Source organism: Anser anser (genome assembly GCF_964211835.1).
Source record: "Anser anser genome assembly, chromosome: 4".
Classification (NCBI taxonomy): domain Eukaryota; kingdom Metazoa; phylum Chordata; class Aves; order Anseriformes; family Anatidae; genus Anser; species Anser anser.
In genome coordinates, this window is record NC_139724.1 from 31,107,977 (window position 1) to 31,132,910 (window position 24,934).

At 39.1% G+C, this 24,934-nt stretch overlaps 1 protein-coding gene and 1 long non-coding RNA gene across 2 annotated transcripts in view; one reads left to right on the forward strand and one right to left on the reverse strand.

Annotated features, from left to right (window-relative positions):
- LOC310899002 overlaps positions 1 to 8,535 on the reverse strand; it is a 44,883-nt gene extending 36,348 nt beyond the window's left edge. Inside the window, exons 1-2 of the long non-coding RNA XR_014583908.1 lie at positions 7,388 to 8,535; positions 3,940 to 4,070 (exon numbers count right to left, since the gene is read on the reverse strand). This is a non-coding gene — a long non-coding RNA (uncharacterized lncRNA). The remainder of the gene's footprint in view (positions 1 to 3,939; positions 4,071 to 7,387) is intronic.
- LOC310899001 (uncharacterized protein) overlaps positions 4,106 to 24,934 on the forward strand; it is a 38,998-nt gene continuing 18,169 nt past the window's right edge. Inside the window, exons 1-3 of the mRNA XM_083834852.1 lie at positions 4,106 to 4,963; positions 11,589 to 11,743; positions 20,282 to 20,427. Coding sequence (XP_083690978.1) covers positions 4,911 to 4,963; positions 11,589 to 11,743; positions 20,282 to 20,427 — 354 coding nt within the window. The 5' untranslated portion in view covers positions 4,106 to 4,910. The remainder of the gene's footprint in view (positions 4,964 to 11,588; positions 11,744 to 20,281; positions 20,428 to 24,934) is intronic.

The following is a 24,934-nucleotide window of genomic DNA, read 5'->3' on the forward strand; positions in this document are numbered from 1 at the left end:
TGTTACACATTCATATGCAGCACATCTGCATATAGATAATAATTGCATTGCTTTAAAAGGGATAAATAGCAGATTTGGAATGCAAAAAACAAGCTTATTGCAATTGCTTCTGAAAGGGCCAGATGAGCTTACTAATTATTAGTCCCTTACAGTGTAATTAATCTTTGTATTGTTATTCAGTCTTTCAAAGTAACTAGTATATTACTTTGTCCAGTGTATATACCTGTAGATAACTCTTTAAAACACAATTGAATGAATTGAGTTCTGAAGTCAGAAGCTGACAATAAATCATTGTAACGAGGTTCCTTTCATTTGTCATAGAATAAGAATATAGATGGAAAAAGAAAATTAACCCACATTTATATTTTGTTAAGTGGATACTGTGTTTTTAAGTATTCATCTGACATCCTGAGCATGATTTCCATGCACAAGGATTCAGTGTTTTGCTCCTAATTTTCTAGCTGTCTCTTCAGGGTTCCTTAGAATGCCACATATGACAGAAAGATTAAAAAGCTTTTTTAATATCCAGATCCATGGCTGTACTTCACAAATTCTTAATCGAGGGTGAGGACTTAAGGTCTTTGTATGGCACCTAATGGCAACTGTTTAACCATTTACTAGTCCAAGGAATACAGGTCATCTGTTGAATAATGATGTGTTCTGAAGCACTGTTCTGGGTAAGCACAGCGATGCTTTTCAGTATGGTACCAGAGACTTAAACTTTTGTGATTACTTTCACCTTGTGGCTACATTCTCTAGCTATATTTTAGTAAATCATCATGGTCCTGTGTGATTAGACAACTAAACAATTTTATAATCAATATATTGAAACCAAAGGATCTAACAACAAAAATCTCATTTGGAGATACATAATGATGATGCAGTTATATATATGGCTTATAATCACGTTAAAAATTAGTCATTGATCTAAATCTAATACTATCTTCTACACAGATTTATCCTGATTACAGACTAGTAATATGAAGACTAATCTTCAGTACTGCCAAGTTTCTGGGGAGAAGTTGGATCTTTTTTCTGTTTAATATAAAAAAATATTGAGCATAAGTTGTACATGTGGAGTCTATGTTCTGTCTTCTCCTATATATTTCCTGTTACTCAGTACATCTTCAGCTAGTTCATAATGACAGTCTTTTTCAACCATTTGTTAGATTTCCAAACAAATGTGTGTGTTATTGCCATCTTATTTAAGAAGGAAATCTGCACAAAAATGCTCAGCAATATATTGGTATCTCCAAAAAAGCTCCTTAAAACTATACTTTGCCAAGTAAGACTTGTTTAAAAAGTCCTTTATGTTCTTTCTGGTTTGCATCTTTTAATATACTCAGAAATGCTTTATCAATTTCTAATTTAGTATTGTGAATAATTGCCTCACAAAAAGAAGAAGCTAGTCTTGGCATACCCCACCAGGTCAAGATGTAAGTTGTGTATAATTTATTTGTGGTTTCACATATGATTTTCTGAACTTTATGTCCTTGTATTCTCTTCTATGCCTCTTTCCAAGTTTTACGTGTGCTAACAAATTGTTAGAGTTGCTGTGCAAGGATTATACGCAGAAAGTAAGTAACTGCTATCTTGTGTGTTGAGAAATTAGAAAAGTAAGAAAACACCAAATAAACAACCAAGTTATCTATTAATACATAAATGGTCAGGCCAAGTTTTCACAGGCATATTGGGACAACTAGGTAAATGCATGCTATGAAGAGCTTCTAAAACTGTGTTATTTATGTGGCAGATATAAATGATCACTTGAGAGCCATTATGGTATATTATGTAAACAAGCATTGAGGGGCTTTTGAAAATTTGTAATTATGATAGTGCAGTAGCTCTAAATTGATTTTCCATCGATGCTTTATGAGGCATTTGTTAATAGCACTGATAAGGTAAACCTCTGAACTAAAACATTCTACTTTTATGTCACTAACAGATTTAAAACAAACTGGAAGGATAATCTCCTCTAAAGTATTTCTCACTTTAGGATTGGATTCTGACACAGCACTTTCTTCATCTGGTTATTCAGTGGGAAAAAAAAAAATAAGGTGTCAAAACAAAGCTCTAACATCTACATTGAATGGCTGTTACAACAGGAGCTTTAAAGGTCCTGCAGTTTTCTTTTCTTGTTTGCCAGGTCCTCCAGGGGAATAAGTAAACACATTTCATTTTTTATTGATAATCCTGGTTCTTGGGGAAGAGACATGTTTGATATTTTAACTTATGCCATCTCCAGTATAATCTCCTTCAGGCAGAGAGGTCTGAATTGGGGTGTCTCCCTGGAAAAAAACATTCCTATAAGCCAAAGCCTGATCTATAGTGCCTTATGCAGAGCAGTGGGCTTGGAAGGTGGCACGTGATAGTTTGGTTTCTGATACAGCTGGTGAATAAAAGTTAAACTGGGCCTTCTAAATTCTTTCCAAGTAAAACAAGCACAGGTATGGAATATTTACGTGCTAATATTGATAGTTCTCACTGAGAGGAAATTAAAATGAGGCTTGAGGATAGAGAAATACCAGAAGTATGGATACAGTAAATATAGACATCGCAAGAAATTGCTAAATGGAAATATACGAAAGTTCACAGAAGCTATTCTGATCATATCAGAGGGATACTGTGTCAAACTCTGTGCTGTAGTGGAAGTTTGTCTTTTGTCCAAAAGCAGAAGATTGTCATGTGTCATCTGTTTAATGTGCTTTACTCAGCTTCAATTGCATTTGGATTTGGGGATTTTCTGAACAATGTGGCTTTTTATACTTTCCTGTCATTCTCTTAGGCCTTAATGCACTAGACAGTCATTCTCCTCTTGACCATTATGGGCTTATTTGCAGCATAAATGAAAAATTAGTCCGATGTTATCTGTCCATCACTTTTTCATATTCTTGTGTGCAGACAGGAAGGAGACACCAGACATAAAAGAGCCAATAGCCGAATGTCAGATCTTTCTGAAATAACTGCAGGAGTAGCTTCCAGAGTTTACATTTGGAAAAGAATTGTGAAATAAAAATTAAGAGGAAAGAACACACAAGACAATAAATAAATAAATATTGGGTCAGTTGTCTATTAATGAATACTATAGAACAACCAGACAAACAAGCTTTAATCTATAAAATTGATGTTGACTGATATGGCTATCATTTTCATTGTGTGGGGTTTGTATAAAGCCTTAAGTCTTCAGCAATTGCTCTGTCATCTTCCATTTAATAAATTTATTAAAAGTTATAAGGTACAGTAGAGGTTTTGAAGAAATTAACTTCCTACAAATGTTGAGAAAGTAAGCAACAAAGCCTTGGAAGAAGTTCTGCATTGCAGTCAGTCTGTATCAGAGGGAGTGGCTGAGGTCAGCTGTGGTATCAGACAGTAGAGATTTCTCACTGGGAAGACCCACACTGCTCATGGAACCACCTTTATAATGTTTGTACTATGTTTTTGTACTAGCACTTTTTAAGCTATATCCTTTTGAAAAACAGCCCCTCTGATTACATCTTACGTGGCAATGTAAATGGCAATTAATAGTTTTTCAGAGATATTGAAGAACAAGTGAACTAGGCAGTGCTGGATACTGTGTTCTCCAACAGATTTTTTTTTTTTTGATAAAGGACACAGATATTAAAAATTTCAGACTAAACCCTTATAGCACTCTAAGTAAAGAAGACATTTTTAGCAAACAGCATTCCAAAATGATAATTCTTCATATATTTTAGCTTAAATTGCTATAATTTAATCACACATTGCCCAAGACATAAAGCTTGTCTGTCTGTCATCCATTTTTACAGCTTACATACTTTTTGAAAATAAGCAGAAACATTGCAAGAATTCTAATCAATGCTTTGGTACTGTGTGTCATGAGAACTGTAAACCACCCTACATTTTAAGTCTGCTCTTTGGCATCACTTAACCAACACGTTTGAGATCTTGTATTGTACTCACTACTACTGATTTCCTCGAAGTAATATGTAAGACTGTCATTCACACTCAGATTTCTCAGAACAAACAGCTTTCAGGAAATGCAACAGAAACTAGTCAACAGAAGCAGATGGGCATCACGGGAGTCTGGAGTGCTAAAAAAAAAAATATGACAAAATATATTAGCAGTGTATATAGCTAGTTTATACAGTTTTGTGACCTTATTACTATTACTTTCATATTCTGTCGTCTTTTGCCTCTTCTCTTTAAAGTCACATTTGCTATGGAATTGGTATATTACATTACCCTTCCCCACAGGCCATGGAAAAGAAAGGAACCTCAAGCATGTAAAGAGCAAAGGCGTTTTAAATATTGGAGCTAAACCTAAACAGAAAGTCACAAAACTCAGCAAGTACATCCCTTCTGCATCTGAAAATCAGAATTATCCACCCACAGTTTCTCTGTAAGGAGAAATTTAGAGATTTGAGAATAAAAAAGTGTGCTTGAGGGGGTGTGAGCAGGCAGATCACAGAGCACAGCAAACAGCACGTTCATGCCAAGTTTGGCACAGGGCACTCTCTCTACCTCCTGCTCAGTTTTCAGCAGAATAATTAAATTCACTGGACTAGAGAGAATCTATAGTGCAGTGGTTAGGGCACTCATCTGAGATATCAGACCACATTTCCAGTCTTTGCTCCAGGCAATACTGGAGCAATTTATGTTACTTATTCCTTGTGGCAGGAGCTGGGAGGAGGCTTCCCCCCACAATGAGCTTGCTAACCAAGAGACACTATCACCCTGTCGAATTGGCTGGTGCCAGCCAGAGCCTGGACCCCCTTTTGGCAAGCATCCCAAATGATTGTGCTACTCATAAAGGGAGACTCCTCTTCAGAGTTTGTTAAAACACTAGATCAAATAGGTGCGATCTGGATATAGAAAGTGAATCAGGCCTTCAAGGCCAAAAAAAGGGACAAAACTGGGCATGTCTGGTGAAAATGCAGATAACTGGCACTTGCTGCTTAGTCCTAAAACCTATAAAGAAAAAGAGGTGAGTAAATTTCTGGTTTTGCAATTTCACTTGGGATGCTTGCTTTCCATTTAAAGCCTTAGAATCTAAGAAAGTAAAAAAAGAAACCAAATTAAATATTTACCCCGAGAAAACATGAGATAGATTTCTGCACACTCAGCAAAGCTGATCAAAAAATAGTCTAATGAAATATTAAATATATTAAGAAACTATTAAATATTAAACTCATAAATATTTAATATAGTGTATTGTAAATATGATCAGCTTAATAAAAACATTTTAAATATCTTCCATAATTTGAGAAACAATAATTGTATTATGTTTCTTGGTCAAAATGTTTTTGAGCAATTTGAATTCCTGCCACTATAAATTTTTCCTACAGTAGGTTAGCACAATATTTTCATAGCATTAATATAGGTAAAATTTTCTTTTTAGTCTTAGAATGACAAATTTGACAAAGAATATATTTAATATATAATTTCTCTGTATATATAATGCATAAATAATTCTATACATATAAAATTCATATTAAAATTACATATACGTAATCTGCATATCACATTAAGATATGTACATAGCAATCTTACAGAAATGAAGAATCTGTAGTTTCATTAAGAAACAGGATAAAAACAGTAAAATTCATCTTCCTTTATATCCAGAAAGGGTAATTAAGATATCAAGGAAAACAAGTCTGCAGTATGCCATCAAATTATTGCAACACATGTAATCTCATTTACTTTTTGTCAAATGAGATGAGATTTCATTCATTTTCATTATAACAATAAATATGTATCAACTAGTATTGGTACTTAGGGATTTATTTCAGTAGACAATTATTGTGGAACTAGATATAGAAAATATTTTAAAAAGAAAGGGTTACATAGCCATATCTATGACAAGAAATGGGAAATGCACTCAGAGGTGTTTTATTTGCATATTTATATTCAATTTAAATAGAAGCATAATTTGAAGTTCTAATGTCTTCAATTTTCCTTCCCATGTCTCTGTGTATATGCATTTTTATACCTAGAAAAAATGCTAATGACAATGAGCAAATGATGTTACAGGAAATATGGGAAACTGTATTAGGAGTAGTATCCTAGGCAGATTTTGACACAAGGTCCTGCCTAGATAATTACTCATATAATTATCATGTTGACTCTCCTTGCATAGCTAAAATTCCCCTTAGGGCTGCTATGCATTCTAAATGTACAACAATAGAAAGAAAACTGACTAAAATCAGATAACAATGTTAGTCATAATTTGACTTACTAAAATAGTTTGGTGGATTTAATTTCATACTTCATTAAACTAGCTTACCACTATGTCAGAAGTGTTCAAATAAAAACATGGGATAAGAAATGAATGGTGTACTCAAAACAGCATATAAGGGTTAATGTGTCCTTATTTCTTTGGGGCCTCCTCTCTGTTTAAGGTTGAAATAAAAATGAAACAAAAGGAGGAGGAGAAATTGTATACCATATTGCACTTTTTCATCATTTTCAAAAATACATGGATATTTTCTCCTGCTATTTGCTATTTATCCTACTGTTGGGTTTCCACAACTGAACTCCTCTTGCAAATGCCATTTTTTAATTTTGAAGTGATGATACTAATACATTAATTATCTGCATGTTTGGCTACCCAAACAACAATGCTTACCCTTTTACCCTTTCAAATTATGTACTCCCCAGTACAATTCCTGAGTGGTGTTTGTGAAGCTAGCAATTTAGTATTGAACACTCTTCATAGTTAAAAAGTAGATCTAGCTTCACCTCATCACAGAAGCTAGATCCAGTTTTGACTCAGATATGCAGGTTTAAATTAGTCCAAAAAAGCAGGAGACAAAGGATGAGTGAATTTCTACTGTCATGTCAGTGACTTTTGTTGAGCCTGGTTCACTGAGGAAGGTAGGATTCAAGATACAATGAACCAGCGAGGTGGAGAAGAGGAGACTCGATGGCCTAATAGTTTAAAGCAATCATCCTGACAGAGAAGTCCTATATTCCAGGCTTGTTCTGAGAACTGTTCCTATGTATTATCCTGTATATCTCACAGAAAAAATATATTGATTGTCCTTGCAATAAAAGCTAGAACTGATGAAAGCATCAGAAAAATGTAATTTTTAAATTCTGATTAAACTTAGTTATGAGACAGATTCTAAACTAGTCAGCCTGGTCAATATTAAGATGCTATAGTGTATACTTGTTGTGGTTTAACCCGGCTGGCAGCTAAACACCACACAGCCGTTCGCTCACCCTACTCCCTCCCTCTCTGGGATGGGGGAGAGAAACGGGAAAGTGAAGCCGGTGAGTTGAGATAAAGACAGTTTATTAAGACAGGAATATAATAATAACAATAATAATAATAATAATAGTGATAATGATAATAGTATTAATAATAATAATGTGTAAGAAACAAGTGATGCACAATGCAATTGCTCACCACCCGCTGACCGATGCCCAGCCTATCCCCGAGCAGCCGGCCCCCCACCCCGGCCAGCCACCCCTATATATTGTTTAGCATGACGTCAGATGGTATGGAATACCCCTTTGGCCAGTTTGGGTCAGCTGTCCTGGGTCTGTCCCCTCCCAGCTCCTGCTGCACCCCCAGCCTGCTCGCTGGCAGGACAGAGCGAGAAGCCGAAAAGTCCTTGGCCTGGTGTAAACACTGCTCTGCAACAATTAAAACATCAGCATGTTATCAGCGCTCTTCTCATCCTAATCCAAAACATAGCACCCTACCAGCTACTATGAGGAAAAATTAACTCTGTCCTAACTGGAACCAGGACAGATATCCACCCCTTATTCCATACCATTTATGTCATGCTCAGGTTACACTCTTTTCAATACCTTGTAATTAATCACCATTTTCATCTATGATATATAGCAATCATGGTAGTGATGACATACAGTATTATATAATAATTAACATACTACAATTCAACTCATGACCTATTCTCACCCAGTATCAAATCCCCTTGAGGTACACACCGGACCTCCCCATTCTTTTGCATTACCCACCAAGTGCATCCAGGTCCCTGAGCAAAAGCAATTCCACGAATGGTTTTGCCTTTTCCTGAGGCAGGAGTAGCCCAGACTGTTTTACCCAGCATGTTTCTTACGTGCACTACAGGAACTTCATCCCCTTCTACAGTGCGTAACAGGTTTGATTGGGCAGGTCCAGCTCGGTTGGCAGATCCCCTAGTATTGACTAACCAGGTGGCCTTTGCCAAATGTGTATCCCAATTTTTGAATGTCCCAGCACCCATTGCTTTCAGTGTAGTCTTCAACAGTCCATTGTATCGTTCAACTTTTCCAGAGGCTGGTGCATGATAGGCGATGTGATACACCCACCCATGTTCTTTGGCCCAAGTGTCTATAAGGTTGTTTCGGAAATGAGTCCCGTTGTCTGACCCAATTCTCTCTGGGGTGCCATGTCACCATAGGACTTGCTTTTCAAGGCCCAGGATAGTGTTCCGGGCGGTGGCATGGGGCACAGGATATGTTTCCAGCCATCCGGTGGTTGCTTCCACCATTGTAAGTACGTGGCGCTTGCCGTTGCGGGTTTGAGGGAGTGTGATGTAATCGATCTGCCAGGCCTCTCCATATTTATATTTCAGCCATCGTCCTCCATACCAAAGAGGTTTTGACCGTTTGGCTTGCTTGATTGCAGCACATGTTTCACAATCATGAATAACCTGTGCTATAGTGTCCATGGTCAGGTCCACCCCTCGATCACGAGCCCATCTGTAGGTTGCATCTCTACCTTGATGGCCTGAGGTGTCATGGGCCCATCGGGCTATAAATAATTCACCTTTATGTTGCCAGTCCAGGTCCACCTGAGCCACTTCAATCTTAGCAGCCTGATCCACCTGCTGGTTGTTTTGATGTTCTTCAGTAGCCCGATTCTTGGGCACATGAGCATCTACATGGCGTACCTTTACAACCAGGTTCTCTACCCGGGCAGCAATATCTTGCCACAATGCCGCAGCCCAGATGGGCTTGCCCCTGCGCTGCCAGTTGTTCTGCTTCCATTGCTGTCATTTGCTACCATCCATGAATCAGTATAGAGATAGAGAACTGGCCACTTTTCTTGTTCAGCAATATCTAAAGCCAGCTGAATGGCTTTCACTTCTGCAAACTGACTCGATTCACCTTCTCCCTCAGCAGCTTCTGCAACTTGTCGTGTAGGACTCCATACAGCAGCTTTCCATCTCCGATGCTTTCCCACAATATGACAGGACCCATCAGTGAACAAGGCATATTTCTTCTCATTTTCCGGTAGCTTGTTGTACAGTGGGGCTTTTTCAGCATGAACCACCTCCTCCTCTGATGATATCCCAAAGTATTTGCCTTCTGGCCAGTCCATAATCACCTCCAAGATTCCTGGGTGACTGGGGTTTCCTATTCGAGCCCGCTGAGTAATCAGTGCAACCCACTTGCTCCATGTGGCATCAGTTGCATGATGTGTAGAGGGGACCCTTCCTTTGAACATCCAGCCTAGTACCGGCAGTCAGGGTGCCAGGAGGAGCTGCGCTTCAGTACCAACCACTTCCGAAGCAGATCGAACTCCTTCATATGCTGCCAATATCTCCTTTTCAGTTGGAGTATAGCGGGCCTCAGATCCTCTGTATCCCCGACTCCAAAACCCCAGGGGTTGACCTCGAGTTTCCCCAGGTTCTTTCTGCCAGAGGCTCCAGGTGGGACCATTCTCCCCGGCTGCGGTGTAGAGCACATTCTTTACATCTGGTCCTGTTCGGACTGGCCCGAGGGCTACTGCATGAACTATTTCCTGCTTAATTTGTTCAAAGGCTTGTCGTTGCTCAGGGCCCCATTCGAAATCATTCTTCTTACGGGTTACTTGGTAGAGCGGGTTTACAATCAGACTGTAATTTGGAATATGCATTCTCCAAAACCCCACGACACCTAGGAAAGTTTGTGTTTCTTTTTTGCTAGTTGGTGGAGACATAGCTGTTATTTTGTTGATCACATCCATTGGGATTTGATGACGTCCATCTTGCCATTTTATTCCTAAAAACTGGATCTCTCGTGCAGGTCCTTTTACTTTATTCTGTTTTATGGCAAAACCGGCCTTCAGAAGGATTTGGACTATTTTCTTCCCTTTCTCGAAAACTTCTTCTGCAGTGTCACCCCACACAATGATGTCATCGATGTACTGCAGGTGTTCAGGAGCTTCCCCCTGCTCCAGCGCAGACTGGATCAGTCCATGGCAAATGGTAGGGCTGTGTTTCCACCCCTGGGGCAGCCGATTCCAAGTATATTGGACTCCCCTCCAAGTGAAAGCAAACTGTGGCCTGCACTGTGCTGCTAGAGGGATGGAGAAAAATGCATTAGCGATATCAATTGTGGCATACCACTTGGCTGCCTTTGATTCCAGTTCATACTGGAGTTCTAGCATGTCCGGCACTGCAGCACTCAGTGGTGGCGTGACTTCGTTCAGGCCACGATAGTCCACTGTTAGTCTCCACTCACCATTAGACTTTCGCACTGGCCATATGGGACTATTAAAAGGTGAATGAGTCTTGCTGATCACTCCTTGGCTCTCCAGTTGACGAATTAGCTTATGGATGGGACTCAGGGAGTCTCGGTTGGTGCGATATTGCCGCCGGTGCACAGTTGTGGTAGCGATCGGCACTTGCTGTTCTTCAACCCTCAGCAACCCCACAACAGAAGGGTCCTCTGAGAGACCAGGCAAGGTAGACAACTGTTTAATGTCCTCTGTCTCCAAGGCAGCTATGCCAAAAGCCCAGCGGAACCCTTTTGGGTCCTTGAAATATCCTCTTCTAAGATAGTCTATGCCAAGGATGCACGGAGCATCTGGGCCAGTCACAATACGGTGCTTTTGCCACTCATTACCGGTTAGACTCACTTCAGCCTCCAATACAGTTAACTGCTGGGATCCCCCCGTCACACCATAAATACAGATGGGCTCTGGCCCTTTATAGCTTGATGGCATTAGAGTACATTGTGCACCGGTGTCTACTAAAGCCTTATACTTCTGTGCGTCTGACGTGCCAGGCCATCGAATCCACACAGTCCAATAAACTCGATTGTCCCTTTCCCACCCCTGGCTGGAGGCAGGGCCCCTCTAGTCCTGTTCAGAATCTTCGTTTCTGTGTTTAAAGGACTGCCTGCTGGAATTTGGAGCAGCAAACTTTTCAGAGAACCCCTTTTTCCCAATTGTTTTCTTTTGCAATTCACGTACCCGTGCCTCTAGGGTCGCAGTAGATTTTCCATCCCATTTTCTCATGTCCTCTCCATGGTCACGTAGGTAAAACCACAGGGTGGCGCGGTGTGTGTGCCCACCATATTGTCTTCCTTGCATAGATGAACGTTTACCCCTAATAGCTGAGACACTGGTTTGTACAGGTGGGGAGGAAAATAATCTCTCTTCAAGTTGGTGGATCTTTTCAGAAAGTTTCTCCAAAGCATTCTCTTTTAGCTGGTGGACACTGGTTCGTTCAGGTGGAGGGGAAGATAAATTCTCTTTAAGTTGGTGGACCTCTTCAGAGAGTTTCTCCACAGCCGAGACACAGGCCTGTAGGGAAGAGGAGAGATTTCCTTCGTACTGCCAGAGTATTTTAGTCACTTCATTCACTGTGGGATTCTCCTCCTCTTTCCAGGTTAATATTGCCAATGAGCTGGCATATGATGATGGTGCACTCTGTACAAACTTCCGCCACATGGGTAGTGTACACCGGACTGCATCTGGATCTGTGGATGTTTGTGCGTCGTCTAGGTCCTTATAAATTACTTCCCGTACGGCCAATTCCCTCAGGTACTGAATTCCCTTCTCCATGGTGGTCCATTTGCCTGGTAGACATACAAGTTCTTCCTTGAAGGGATACCTTTCCTGCACAGCTGACAGGAGATGCCTCCAGAGGCTGCCAGATCGTGCTCCATCTCCAATTGCTTTGTCAATACATGCGTCCCTAGCAAGGGATCCCAGCCGCCTGGCTTCCTTGCCCTCTAATTCCACATAATTGGCTCCGGTGTCCCAGCACCGGAGCAGCCAGGTGACAAGCTGCTCACCTATACAGCGACCAAAATCTTTTCGCACATTTCGTAGCTCACGCTGGTATAGAGTGTGGGTAGTTACTGTTGCTTTTTCGACATCCCCATCCTCATCTTCAGTCTCCTGCACCTTTGATGGCCCAGCCTCGTCTTCACTATGCCCAGACTTCGCAGAAGACTGTCTGCGTTCTAAACGACCTGAGTCTCTATACTATTTTTTCACCTTGTCTACAGGGGCAACTTGCACTGCTACAGCTCGTTTCTCTGACCCAGCCACAGGGTCTGCCACAGGGGTTGGAATACCCTCTGCGGGGTCAACTTGCACTGCTACAGCTCGTTTCTCTGACCCAGACACAGGAGTGGGAGCAGCTGCAGGAGCCGGAGCGGCTGCAGGGGCTGGAGCCGGAGCGGCTGCAGGGGCTGGAGCTAGGTTGATAGTAGCATCAATTGCAGCTCGATAGGCACAAGCCAGACCCCAGCACGCTACAGTGATTTGTGTCACTTTGGAACTGCCAGAGTCATGACACCTTTTTGTCAAGCATTCTGCCAGCTTTTTAGGATTTTGCAGTTGTTCAGGGGTGAATGTCCAAAACACTGGAGGTGACCACTGCTCTAGAAACCTGCCCATATCCTCCCACACTCCCTGCCACTCGCAACTATCCCGCCTCAAGACAGATCTCCGGATGAGATTCCTAAGTAGTTGTTTAACCCTCAACAAAACCTGAAGCGCATTCAGGAGACATAACAACAAGAGCAGGCTGGTCTGAGTATCCCAAGGATATTCAGCATCTCGGAGAACCACCGTAACTAGCTCGGGGGATAAGAGGGTGGTGAAGGAGAAAGGGAGAGTGAACAGGTAGGGAAACATGTCTTCCCCTGTCCCCTTCACAGATTGGCTCCCTAACGAAAACAGGCAATAGGTGTAATTGCTAATAGTTTCCAAGATATGGTTTCCAAAGTATAGAGTCAACGTCAGTGCTGAGTACAAATACCAGGTTAGAGACGTGACCAGATATTTCATCATTTCATAAGCCATTGTTACACCGCACAGTACCATAACAATCTTAAACCAGGGCCCGGAAAGGATAAACAGTGCAACAGGGAGCACATACAGAAAGTAACGCGCTATAAAACTCAATTTGGAAAACAGGCACAGCAGACTGGAGATTAAGGCAATCAACATCGTGACTAGCAACTATTAAGCAGGTCCAATACTTATACCAATTTTAGTTTAACACACTCTGGTCAAATTTGTCGATATCTCAACCCTTCAAGCCCCACGTTGGGCGCCAAAAGGACTGTTGTGGTTTAACCCAGCCGGCAGCTAAACACCACACAGCCGTTCGCTCACCCTCCCCCCTCCCTCTCTGGGATGGGGGAGAGAAACGGGAAAGTGAAGCCTGTGAGTTGAGATAAAGACAGTTTATTAAGACAGGAATATAATAATAACAATAATAATAATAATAATAGTGATAATGATAATAGTATTAATAATAATAATGTGTAAGAAACAAGTGATGCACAATGCAATTGCTCACCACCCGCTGACCGATGCCCAGCCTATCCCCGAGCAGCCGGCCCCCCCACCCCGGCCAGCCACCCCTATATATTGTTTAGCATGACGTCAGATGGTATGGAATACCCCTTTGGCCAGTTTGGGTCAGCTGTCCTGGGTCTGTCCCCTCCCAGCTCCTCCTGTACCCCTAGCCTGCTCGCTGGCAGGACAGAGCGAGAAGCCGAAAAGTCCTTGGCCTGGTGTAAACACTGCTCTGCAACAATTAAAACATCAGCATGTTATCAGCGCTCTTCTCATCCTAATCCAAAACATAGCACCCTACCAGCTACTGTGAGGAAAAATTAACTCTGTCCTAACTGGAACCAGGACAATACTAAAAAGCAAAACTGTAGATATGAGGAGTTTTAATGAAGAACTGTAGAATTTAGAGAACTCCATAATTAGGAAACAGGTTGCGTAGATATGTTTAGGGTCCAGCCTGTTCTGCCCAAGTACCTATGCTTTGCTTACATTTCAACTTTATCCTCTTAAAACCTTCTTGACAAGGCCATTAAACTTGTATTTTCTTTTTAAATGGGAGAGAATTATATTATTTTTAATGAGAGTAGAAATAAGAGAAGTGTTTCCTGTTTGTTGTCTATGAATTCTTTATGCCTTTGTGGGTTTCTCTCCGTGTTGAAGAGGAAATAAGGAAATCAGAAAATATAGTCAATGATACAGTCTCTGATCTGAAGGGTTCAAAATCAAATGCAAAAAGCCTCTGGGAATCATCAGTAAGGGTGCAATTACCCACTGATGTAAGAGGATCAGAATATCTGATGAAAAAAAAGTTATATAGCACAGGAATTTTTGCCAGGCTTAGGTAAAGCCTCATGGAGAGAATTAAAAATTGAAAAAAAAAATCAAAGGGGGAGAGGGGAGGGGAAGGGAACTAGCACTACAAACTATGAATAGATATACTGTATTCTCCAAGAAAGTAGTCTTATTTGAGAAGAATTCTTGAAAATTTGCTTTAGAAAGTGTTACACATACTAAACGCACCCCTGAAAGTGTGAAGTGGGATTGTGAATTTGCAGACAAATAAGTCACAGAAGGTGTACCTGAACAATTACAATGGAAAACTATATAACTGAAGTGTAATTATACATCAGAAACTTTAATTGGAAACAAAATTCTGAGAGTAGTGGGATTTTTATATTTATTTTGAAAAAAGTCTGTGTATGAACTTTGCTTTTGGAATATGAGTGCACAACATTCACTAAGCAGATTCCTTAGCTGTATTCAATCAGAATAATAACTATGTACAAGATACAGTAAACTACTACTTCTAAAAATTTTCATGGAGTAAAAAACTAAAACTGCAAAATTGATCATAACCATGAGTTTATTTTCCTAGTCTAAGTATGTCTTACATATGAGAACAAATTTCATAATTATCTACAGTGTTTCTAAGTAACCCAAAGGTATGTCAAAGTTGTCATTCAAAAGTATGTCACCCAGAGGTCATTCATGGCAGATTTGCTTGATACACAACAATAGATTGGCATTAGAAGATTCTTGTTGTATTTTTGTTTAGGAATATATATCTATTGAATTTCAGGTAGTACCTGAAAGCGCCTTCACTTACAAGGAGATGATTGAGCAGTAGTAAAAAACCAAATGTGCAAAAACCCGATCCTTGCATATTGTGTCTATATCAGTACCCATATAATGACTGCTTAAATGCAGACACCATTTTCTCTTCTATTACACCATAAACATTATGAATTTCATTCACTTCCCTCAGCTGATAAGAAAGTCAAGTTATGTACCAACAAAGCTCTTGCTGATTCCCAAAGCTACCACTGAAATATTGTCATGAGCTAGGCATTTCTGATTTCAGCTTTGCTGAAATTCAAGCAGTGCTGATTTTTGAATTTGTAAAAGAGGAAGGGCTTCAGCTCAAGTTAGGAAATCTCATCATCTGCTAATACAGCTCTTCAGCGTAGCTTCAGCTTTGTGGAATGCTGTTCACTCACACTATGACTGAAGGAATTTGTAGACCTCACACTGACCTACCTGTTAAACTAAGGACAAGTGCACAGTGCTAGTGTAACTCTTGTAAGACTCTACTGTAAACTCCAGTCATGGTTCTGGTCTTTTCAACTATGTGCTGTGAAACATAGAACTAAAAAAATAACCCATGCCTCAGACAGGATGTGATATAAGACACAATGGAGAGAGAATGTCTTACGGCATCACTGGACACCCTCCAGCTCCCACATACTCACTGTGACAGTAGTTTCAGCAAAGAATTTTTTTCATTTTAATCCCAAAGTTGTAGAAGGCCACTTGTTCAAATTATGCAGCTAGCCTGAAAGATGCTGACCTACAACTATCTGAATCAATTCTATACTGCAGTGTGAGGTAGAAGACATTAGGAACCCTACTGTGCAATTAAATTACATTCAAAATTTCCACTGATTAACTTAATTAAAAAAGAAGACTCAAAACATGACAGGATAAACTTTATATTGACACTTAACAGTATTTAGCAACATTCTAGCTAATATTTGGTGTAGGAAAGAATTATAGAAAAGAAATACATGTTCTGTAACAGTACTTCCTACTTCTTTTTTCATCTCTCAATTTTTCCCTGTCTGCTGATCACTGCCAAGCCCATTTCTCTCAGCTCCTGTTTCTCAGTTTAAACCTATTTTTATCTTATTGATGAGTCACTCGTCAGTCTGTAGTTTAACACATCCTGTATTTCTCTGGATGGTCTCACATGCTTTTTATATAAAGGGAGAGGAGGACTGTGTAATTGCATCGTGACTCTTTATTCTGTTTCACTCTAAAAGGAAATTAAGGTGGTATTTATTTATAGCCTGAAATATTCTTGATTTTTTTTCCTATCAAAATTTCCACCAGATTCCATCAGTGTATTTATCCAGGTCTGCTACTACTTTTTTCTCACTCATAGCCTGTATAAATGCTGGTGTTTGTTTGCATATGCTGCTTGACAGTTCAGCTGCAGCTGAAATCATTAAATTCTCATATAATTATAGTGGTGTCATTCAAACAGCTAGAGTTAAGGTTGTGTCAGCAATTCCATTCTAAATCCTTAATTTAAATGGTCTGCAATAACTCAAATAACTCAACCATAAAATATGTTTTGAGCTGAACCTTGGCTTTTAAGGTTTCAGGCCAGTACCAACTTCCTTTTGAACTCCTTCTCCCCCCACCCCCCCAAAAAAAAAAAAAAAAGAAAAAGAAAAAAGAAAACCTCATTCTGCAATCATTTCAAGAATGAATTTAGTGCTTGTGTAAATGCTACATTTACTGCCCTAGGAACTGAGGTATGGTAAAAGTCTGCAGTGATCTCTGCTTTAAGACTGTTAGCAAGAGAGTCATTTTATGATAATTTTGGTAGTATGTTAAGGGACCAATTAAAGGCATCCATGTCAGCCAGCACAGGAGACTGGTACTGCCAAACTGCATTCTGCACTGCTCTCAGTCACCAAGGAACCATTCAGGATAACGTGGGCTGAATCTGAACTGTGACCTTGTTGAGATTAAAAGCTTTCAATACTTCTCTCATGAACAATCTGGCTCCCAGGCTATTAGAAACCCAATATGGAAATAGTAAAAGGGAAGAAGAGTAGGCAGGGCAACACAAGCATACAAGTGTGGGAGTTCAGATGCATTTCACATTCTTGTTCCTACCATTTTAATGGTTTCATTTTTTTTTCTTCTGGATTTTGCAACAGTGCAAAGCACACAAACAAAGCAGAGCCTCTGTCTCTACTGTAACAATTCCCAGTGCGCTCTTTACCAGGTGATATCTCACAAAACCCCACTTAGCAAGTGAAAAACAAATAGCTTGTTAAATTATTTTCATATTTAGATAATATAATCCTAATTTAGCTTGTCATAAACTATAGCTGGCACAGTTCAAACTTCATTTTGAGAATAGTTTAATGACAAAGTTTAAAAATGAACTGGGAGTTTTCCTATGCATTTCAGAAAGTCTCAGCAGATTGCCATGCACTTTTGAACAGAAACTTTTGACCTTAAACTACTGTCCCTATTACTACCAGTATTAGTGGGTCAGGACCTTAGTTTATGTACATAAACATGAAATCAGACATAATATTTAGTCTTCACATTTATTATTTGTGGCAACATTGCCTGAAGAGTCCCTATAAAAATTAAGATTATGTTATACTTAGTCCTGATTATCAGATAATAGCTGTTTCATACATTCTGTTTTCATATCAAGTCATATAAATGGAGGTGAAATGGAGGTGTTTTCTTTTTCTGTTGCTTTTTCTTTTTTTCCTTATAATTCAATTAACCAGCCTTCAAAGTTAGTGTGATTTCATTTAAATTTGCTGCAGTATTTTTTTTCTTTCATCTTGGTTCTACCTGCTGCATTTGGATATTAGCAGTGGAAGAGGAGTCTACAATTTTTAAGGAAAAAAAAAATCAGCTCTAAATGTTACTAGCATCATTAAAAATAATTAAAAGTTTGCTAAAGAAGATATTCCATAAAATATCCACCTTCTGAAATGTGACTGATTAAGCTCTAATTATTCCTGAAAGAAGGTTGTGCCATAAATATGTCCTAGCAACAGTAACTGTAATAAAATATAGAAATAGACCTCATTACATTCAAAAACTGAAACTCATGATTTTTTTTTTCCATAGTTTATGTATACTCAGCTACCTAAGAAGACATTCAAAGCTTTCATATTTTGTGAAGGACTTTTGATCAGCAATTTTCTACATGCTTTCCTATTGGTTACCTTGACTGTGTTTTCAGCAAGAGTTTTATCTACATCTATATTATCTAGAAAGTAATACAACTGTATTTAGGATGCCATAGAAAGTGAGGAATGTTATTGTGATGCTATCTACTAAATGTACAGGAGGAAGATAGATAAGCTAGCAGTTCAGTGGTTATCAATTTATTCCTTACATTGATCTAGTACTACAACATGAAAACGTTCTGACAACCTTGCCCAAGGTGGACAACCCACTAGAGAGCACCCACAGTCACAGAGATGAAAAGCAATGCCACCCTGGGACCAAAGATTGTTCAGTTACACCAGTGGAGTGCACTACTTATGCACAACTGTACTAGTGTAGCTTTTCTTTTTAGGGCCCAAGGCAGTATTTCATCTCAGCACCAAGCTGTGCTGTACCTTCTGAAGGTAGTTTGGGGATCTCTAAAATTGAGGTGCCTTGCACACAGATATATTCAAAGAAAAGCATGGGTGGCTGCAGTCTAGGAAAACCAGTCAAGCCTTCCAGCTTCAAAACTCTGCCAGCATTTTAGAATACATTGGCCAAGTATATTTCAAGATCTATATATAAGATTGTGCTAAAGCTATAATTCCTATTTTCTGAGTTTCAAAATCTGCCTTTTGAATACTTTCCTGTGTCAGTGTGTATGATAGTAAAGGGTGGGTGACATTGAAATCATTCATTACTTTCTTCCATCTTCATCAAATCTTCTATTCTCAACAGTTTTTCAGTGATGTAATTACTTGGGTAGGACAACCAGTTGATTGCACTGACTTAGCAGTTTTTGTTCTCATCTTAATGATATAGAGAAAAATAACAAATGACAGCTTATTGATGAGGACGATGTCAATTTGTTCTCCAGATTCTGGGATCATTGATTTTGATGAGGGATTCTGTAATCATAATGGAATTGCTCCTTCCTTTCATAAGGTGTGAAAAATATCATTGCATTATGACATGGTGCATGAATAAGCAGCAGCTTGTGCATTAACATATTAACTATTGTGACTCACTACTTTGGGGTACAGTTTTCTTTAAAATCACACACACACACAAAATCCCAGCAACAAACCAACATTCTATTAAGTTTCTATTCTTTCCTGCTGGCAAACAAAGATGAGGGAAAATCGACAGCACTTGAAAAAAGGCCAAGTAAAATGTTTGACTCAGATGACCTGCAATACTTTGCAGTGAATCAGTTGTTTACCATGGGCTACCTGCACACACTTGCAGTGTTTTCCACTAGACATTGTTCCCAAACATAATCAGCTTGAGGATTTTTGCTGTGACTCATGAGCACAGAAGCTCTTCAGCTTCTATCATGCAGAACTCTTAAGGTTATTTTTGATGGAGTGATAGCCTTGATTTCAGTATGAATAAATAAGTACAAACAAAACTATTTCTGTGTATAATCATGAGTATTGCTGCTTGTATAATTTATTCTGTTCCACTTTTGCTGTTCTTTACTACTCAATCAGGCTTTGAGACATTGGCATATGCAAAAAGATTTCAAGTTGTGGGATTTCTTCCCTACTGATGTATAAAACATAAAATTCTCCTGGCCAAGGTAACAGGAGTTGACTTTTCTTCCCTCGTGTACTCTTCAGAATGCTCTCCGTTTAAGATGTTAAGTAAAAACAACAAATAAGATAAGAAAATTTTGGAGTCTTATCCAATCCAAGTATTCTTCCCAACAACTGCCTTGCAAGAGTTTTTTAAATCCAAAATTGCTCACCTCCCTCAGATTCTTATTTTTTACTTTCTGCAAGAGTGTCACTAGGGAACCTCTTTTACTGCTAATTTTATGTGATAAGAGCAAGCTGAAAGTTATCTTGGCCTAGATGTGTGCCTATGCCTTAGAGACACAGTCTCTATCATTATCATCTGAGTCATTGTCAGTAATTATCCATTTCATCAGCATAGGTCTGTTTTGTTACCTTATGGAATTTTTTTTTTTAAACCTTGTTTATAACAAGAGCTTTGTCTGTTTCTTTCCAGGTGTCCTTCTGCTATTGACAAGATGTTACTTAAAACTTCTTTTTTTTCTGTCAATTGTTGACCTCTCACAAACAACATTTATTTACTGCATGTTAGTATTGTATGGGCTTTTTGTCAGTAGGAAGCACAGCATAAAAAGTTCCAAGGTAAGTCTTCTTCAGTTGATGGAAATAGGTTTGATGTTATTTGTGTAGTATGTCATGAATATTGCCAAATCTGAATTCAAGAGGATTTTATGTTCTTGCAAGCAGAAATACTTCAATATCACTAGAGATAATCTGCATTCATTTAGGGCTTCCCCCCCACTTAATCCTACAGTATTACATTTGTAGATTTACCTTATCGATCCATCTTAGAATCAATAGGGAGGGTCAATAACTATACAGCTAGATATCTCAAGACAATTAGGGATGTTTTAGTCATAATAAAAATAAGATGAACAGAGTAATTGGTGAGGGAATACTTGTCTTTAGACACCACCTGGACCTTAGCAAGTGAAACTGCCTGCAGACAAAACTAGCCATGGTGGCTGCTATTTGTTCTAGTTCTTTTTGCCAACTTAGGGAAGGGATTACTATTCAGGTCCTCAGTGATATCTCACTCCATAATTTATGTACCTCTGATAGTTTTGAAACAGTTGTTTCTCTGACACCTGTCTCTGTATTTGCCCTAGAGCAAATGGGTGCATATAAAGCTGCCTAAATGTTGGTATCAGACTGCAAGTAATAAGCTAGTCTGACAAAAATACTGTGGTGGAAATAGATATTTCCCTGATTATATGCCTTAACTAAAGTAACTCTGTGGCTAAAACACTCAACCCTGTTTTGGAGCAGCTTCAATAACAGAAGAGGTTCCTCTTACCGCACCTGCTCTTGGCAACCAGGTCCTTCTTTCCATAGACAGATCCCAAGCCCGCATCTCCCACTGCCTGGGAAAGCATCCTCACTGAATTCTATCTACCTGCCTTCAGTAACAGATTGTTTTTCTATCTGCTAGCTGTGCTCTGAGGAATCCCTTTTTAAAAGGTAAGCTAAAAAAAACAGTCTTGCTTATTGATTGCAGCAAGGCTTAATTATGACAGGTGATGGCAGTTGCCAGGTCCAGAGCTGGCAAAACTCCTGCAGCTGGTTGAATCTCAGGGCTGGGAAAATCAGCCAACAAGCTGCAGGGAGAAAGAAGAGGCAATGGGGGAGTGGATTTTTAGGTTGCACAATCCACATAAAAACTTCCTATAGAGAACAATCTGAGGGATCTGAAATGATCCATGGCTAGAGATTAAACAGTAGAAAGTTTGGCTCATTAACTGAGGAACAACTTCTAAAAATGCTGCTTCTGGGAATCAAAGCAGACAGCACACTGAAGAGAAGATGAATACTAACTGTCCCACTAGGCAACCTTTCTTTTTTTTTTTTTTATTAATTCTTAATTTTATGCAATATAATTGATATCGTTTCATATAGCTTATTTGTTCTGTCTGCCCAGGTAGTCTAAGTACACTTTAAGTACACTGAAGAAGAGACTGAGGGGAGGCCTCATGGCGGCCTGCAGCTCCCTCATGAGGGGAGCGGAGGGGCAGGCACTGAGCTCTGCTCTCTGGGGACAGCGACAGGACCCGAGGGAACGGCATGGAGCTGGGACAGGGGAGGGTCAGGCTGGGTGTGAGGAAAAAGTTCTCCACTGGTGGTCGTACACAGGAATCGGCTCCCCAGGGCAGTGGCCATGGCACCAAGCCTGCCAGAGTTCAAGTGTTTGGACAATGCTCTCAGATACACGGTCTGATTTTTGGGTGGTCCTGTGTGGAGCCAGGTGTTGGACTCCATGATCCTTGTGGCTCCCTTCCAACTTGGGATGCTCTGTGATTCTATGATTTTGTGATTCTACTCATTAGGGTTCTCATTCTTCAGAAATTTTCACAAGGAATCTCAAAATGGGGAAAATGATCACTCTTCTGTGAAATAATTCTAGGCAGATGTTATTTATGCTTTCATAGTTCCTTCCTACTGACAAGGAACTGACAAGCTGAAACAGTCTATTAAATATAAATATCCCTTAAATAGTAAGATTATAGGTATATATACCCATGCACTATTAGAGGTAAGACCAAATGTGAAAACTGTGTCTAGCACACAGAGACTTGGGGAGGAAAGGTAGGGGGATTTGTAAAGCTTGTTGAAGACATGTCTTTTAGAAAGATACGCAGTCTCGTCTTGAAGATGCCAATACAAATGAGTTTACCAACTTCTGCACTAGGCTGTTCCAATATTTATATGTACTTCAGGATTATTTCAAGGTTGGCTTTCTCCAAATTCTTTTTGCAGCCATTCAGCCTTTCCTTTTCTGCAATGCCTTTTTCATGTTCATATGTTCTGTGATTAAGTCACTTTTCAGCCTCTTAAATAAAAAGAATATTTGTCTGATAAACCTGACATGATAGATTTATTTTATAATCACATAATAATTACAGGGTGTTCTCTCACTGTCTACTTGTTTTCCTGGGCCCATTTCAGAAATACATTCTAGTCCTGATTTCACCAGTGCTGTCCACAGGGACATAAATGTTTTTCTACCTTAATTTGACACTACTCCTTTTCATCACACTGTAAAGAATTTACTTGCGAATTTGGAGGACATTGTAGTAAGAGTTATTACTGCAGCTGAGTGTGCAAAGGCCTGCAAGCCATTTCTGAGGATCTGTTTTTTTAGACATTTATTCTATAAAAATAGTTGAATTATTAATATTTTTTAGGCAGTATTATTTAATTCTATAGGAATATGTTCGATGGTACCATAACATTCAAACAGCACCGGCTCCTTCTCATCTTTTTCCTTTTCTTTCAGCAGTTACCTATGAAGTGTACCAGCAAAGTACTAATATCATTTTTTCAAATCACTGTTAAAGAAATAATGAATACCACTGAGAGAAGAACCAGTAGACAATGGACTCAAGTAATTTGTTTTCACCTCCCTGTTGGAAAATATTTATTTGTAGAAGTTTTAATCCAAATAGTTACTTATGAAAGCCACAAAATTTAGAGTAGTTTTCATTTTCAGTATCTTCCAGAGAAGACTTTTGTGAAACAGTAATATCCAAGGAGATAGCTTTAATTTTATATCTCTTGACATTTACTAAAAATCCTTGTTTTACTGGTAACTTTCTTCACATTAAGTCGTGTTTCAAGTATGCTTCTTTGAGAAAGTGCCTTTCAGGGTTTAAATGACCTTTATTATTGCTGGAAGTCTGTACCTTCTCTAGTATTCTATAAATGCACAGCAAGGAAAAAGAAATACTGCAGCACCGTATGGGACTGGAGCAGTACCAAGAGGTTATCATACATACTACACTGAAAACAGGATCAAAGCTGTAAATGCTGATTCAGTTATCAGGGCACCATAGGTTTGTTCTTATTTATAAAATGACAGAACAAATCACAAAGGCCCATAGCAATTATTAAGGGTGATGTGGTGAATTTTTATGTCCTGAATGTGGGCTATGCACTGCCGCAATGCCCAGGGAGTAGGTCAAGAAGGGAATTATGACTGAGTTACAGTTGTTTTTCCACTTTCTCAAAGCAGGAAGCAGTCTGTTTTGATTTGTATCTGGAAGAATATCTTTATCTCTATGGGGACTTGATTGTGCAGCTTCTTTTCAAATACTAGTACTAACTGAAAATGACCAGGAACAAAATGGGGGCTTTGCCTGAGTTTAGTTTTTGCTTCAATTTAACCTAAGCCTAAATCAGTGATAAGAAGTTTAACTGAAAATCTTCCCCTAAGGAATATTTCTGAAATAAAGCATGGCACTTTTGTAAAGTAAGGGGAGAATGGACTGGAGGGAAGACTAAACAGTAAATAACTCCTAACAGTTTGCAGGATACTGAGGATTGTCTGGAGCTCTTCTTCATTCAGAGCTAAATACTAAGTAATACTTTTCCTCTTAGGCTACTGCTTAAACATCCAGGTTGTGTCTTATTCTGAACAGCCTCATAACTTTGGTCTACATGGATATTTTGTACATTGTGTTCTGTTTTGACGTTTTCTTTTTTTTTTTTTTTTTGAAATGGCACATGAAAGGTCACATGCAAATATAAGCCTTCTTTTACTTATTGTTTAAATGGAGACAACATATTCAATATTCATATCATCTCTAACAAGAACATTTAATGTTTTGACAGGTTCTAGTGGCAATATAAGCTGAAGCAATGTGTTTTTATACTGTATTTAAGAACACTATTAAAATAGGCTTTACTCTTCCTGAGATTACTCTTAATATATAGAAGTGTAGGGAATCTAATTCACTCTGTCCAATATAACTGACTAATTTGATGATTTACCGAACACTGGAACACTTATTTCCTTGCATTAACTCTTTTCCATTGTCTTTAGCTAAAGCTTCTATATATCTAAGAAGGTTTTTATAACTTAAATGTAGATTAAGCGATGTGGGAAATGAGGGACCCTGTCCAGGGTTCTGATCCTCTCAGATCATAGCAATGTTGCTCAACATAAACACAGAACTGGAGAAGAAACTGATTCCTCAGAAGTGCAACCAAATAGATTAACATGAATGAGGATTTGAGGACAGCCTGGAGAATTCTAAGTATGCTTGTGCCAGTCTTGGGACAAAAGAAACTTTAAAGAATGACAGCAATGTAG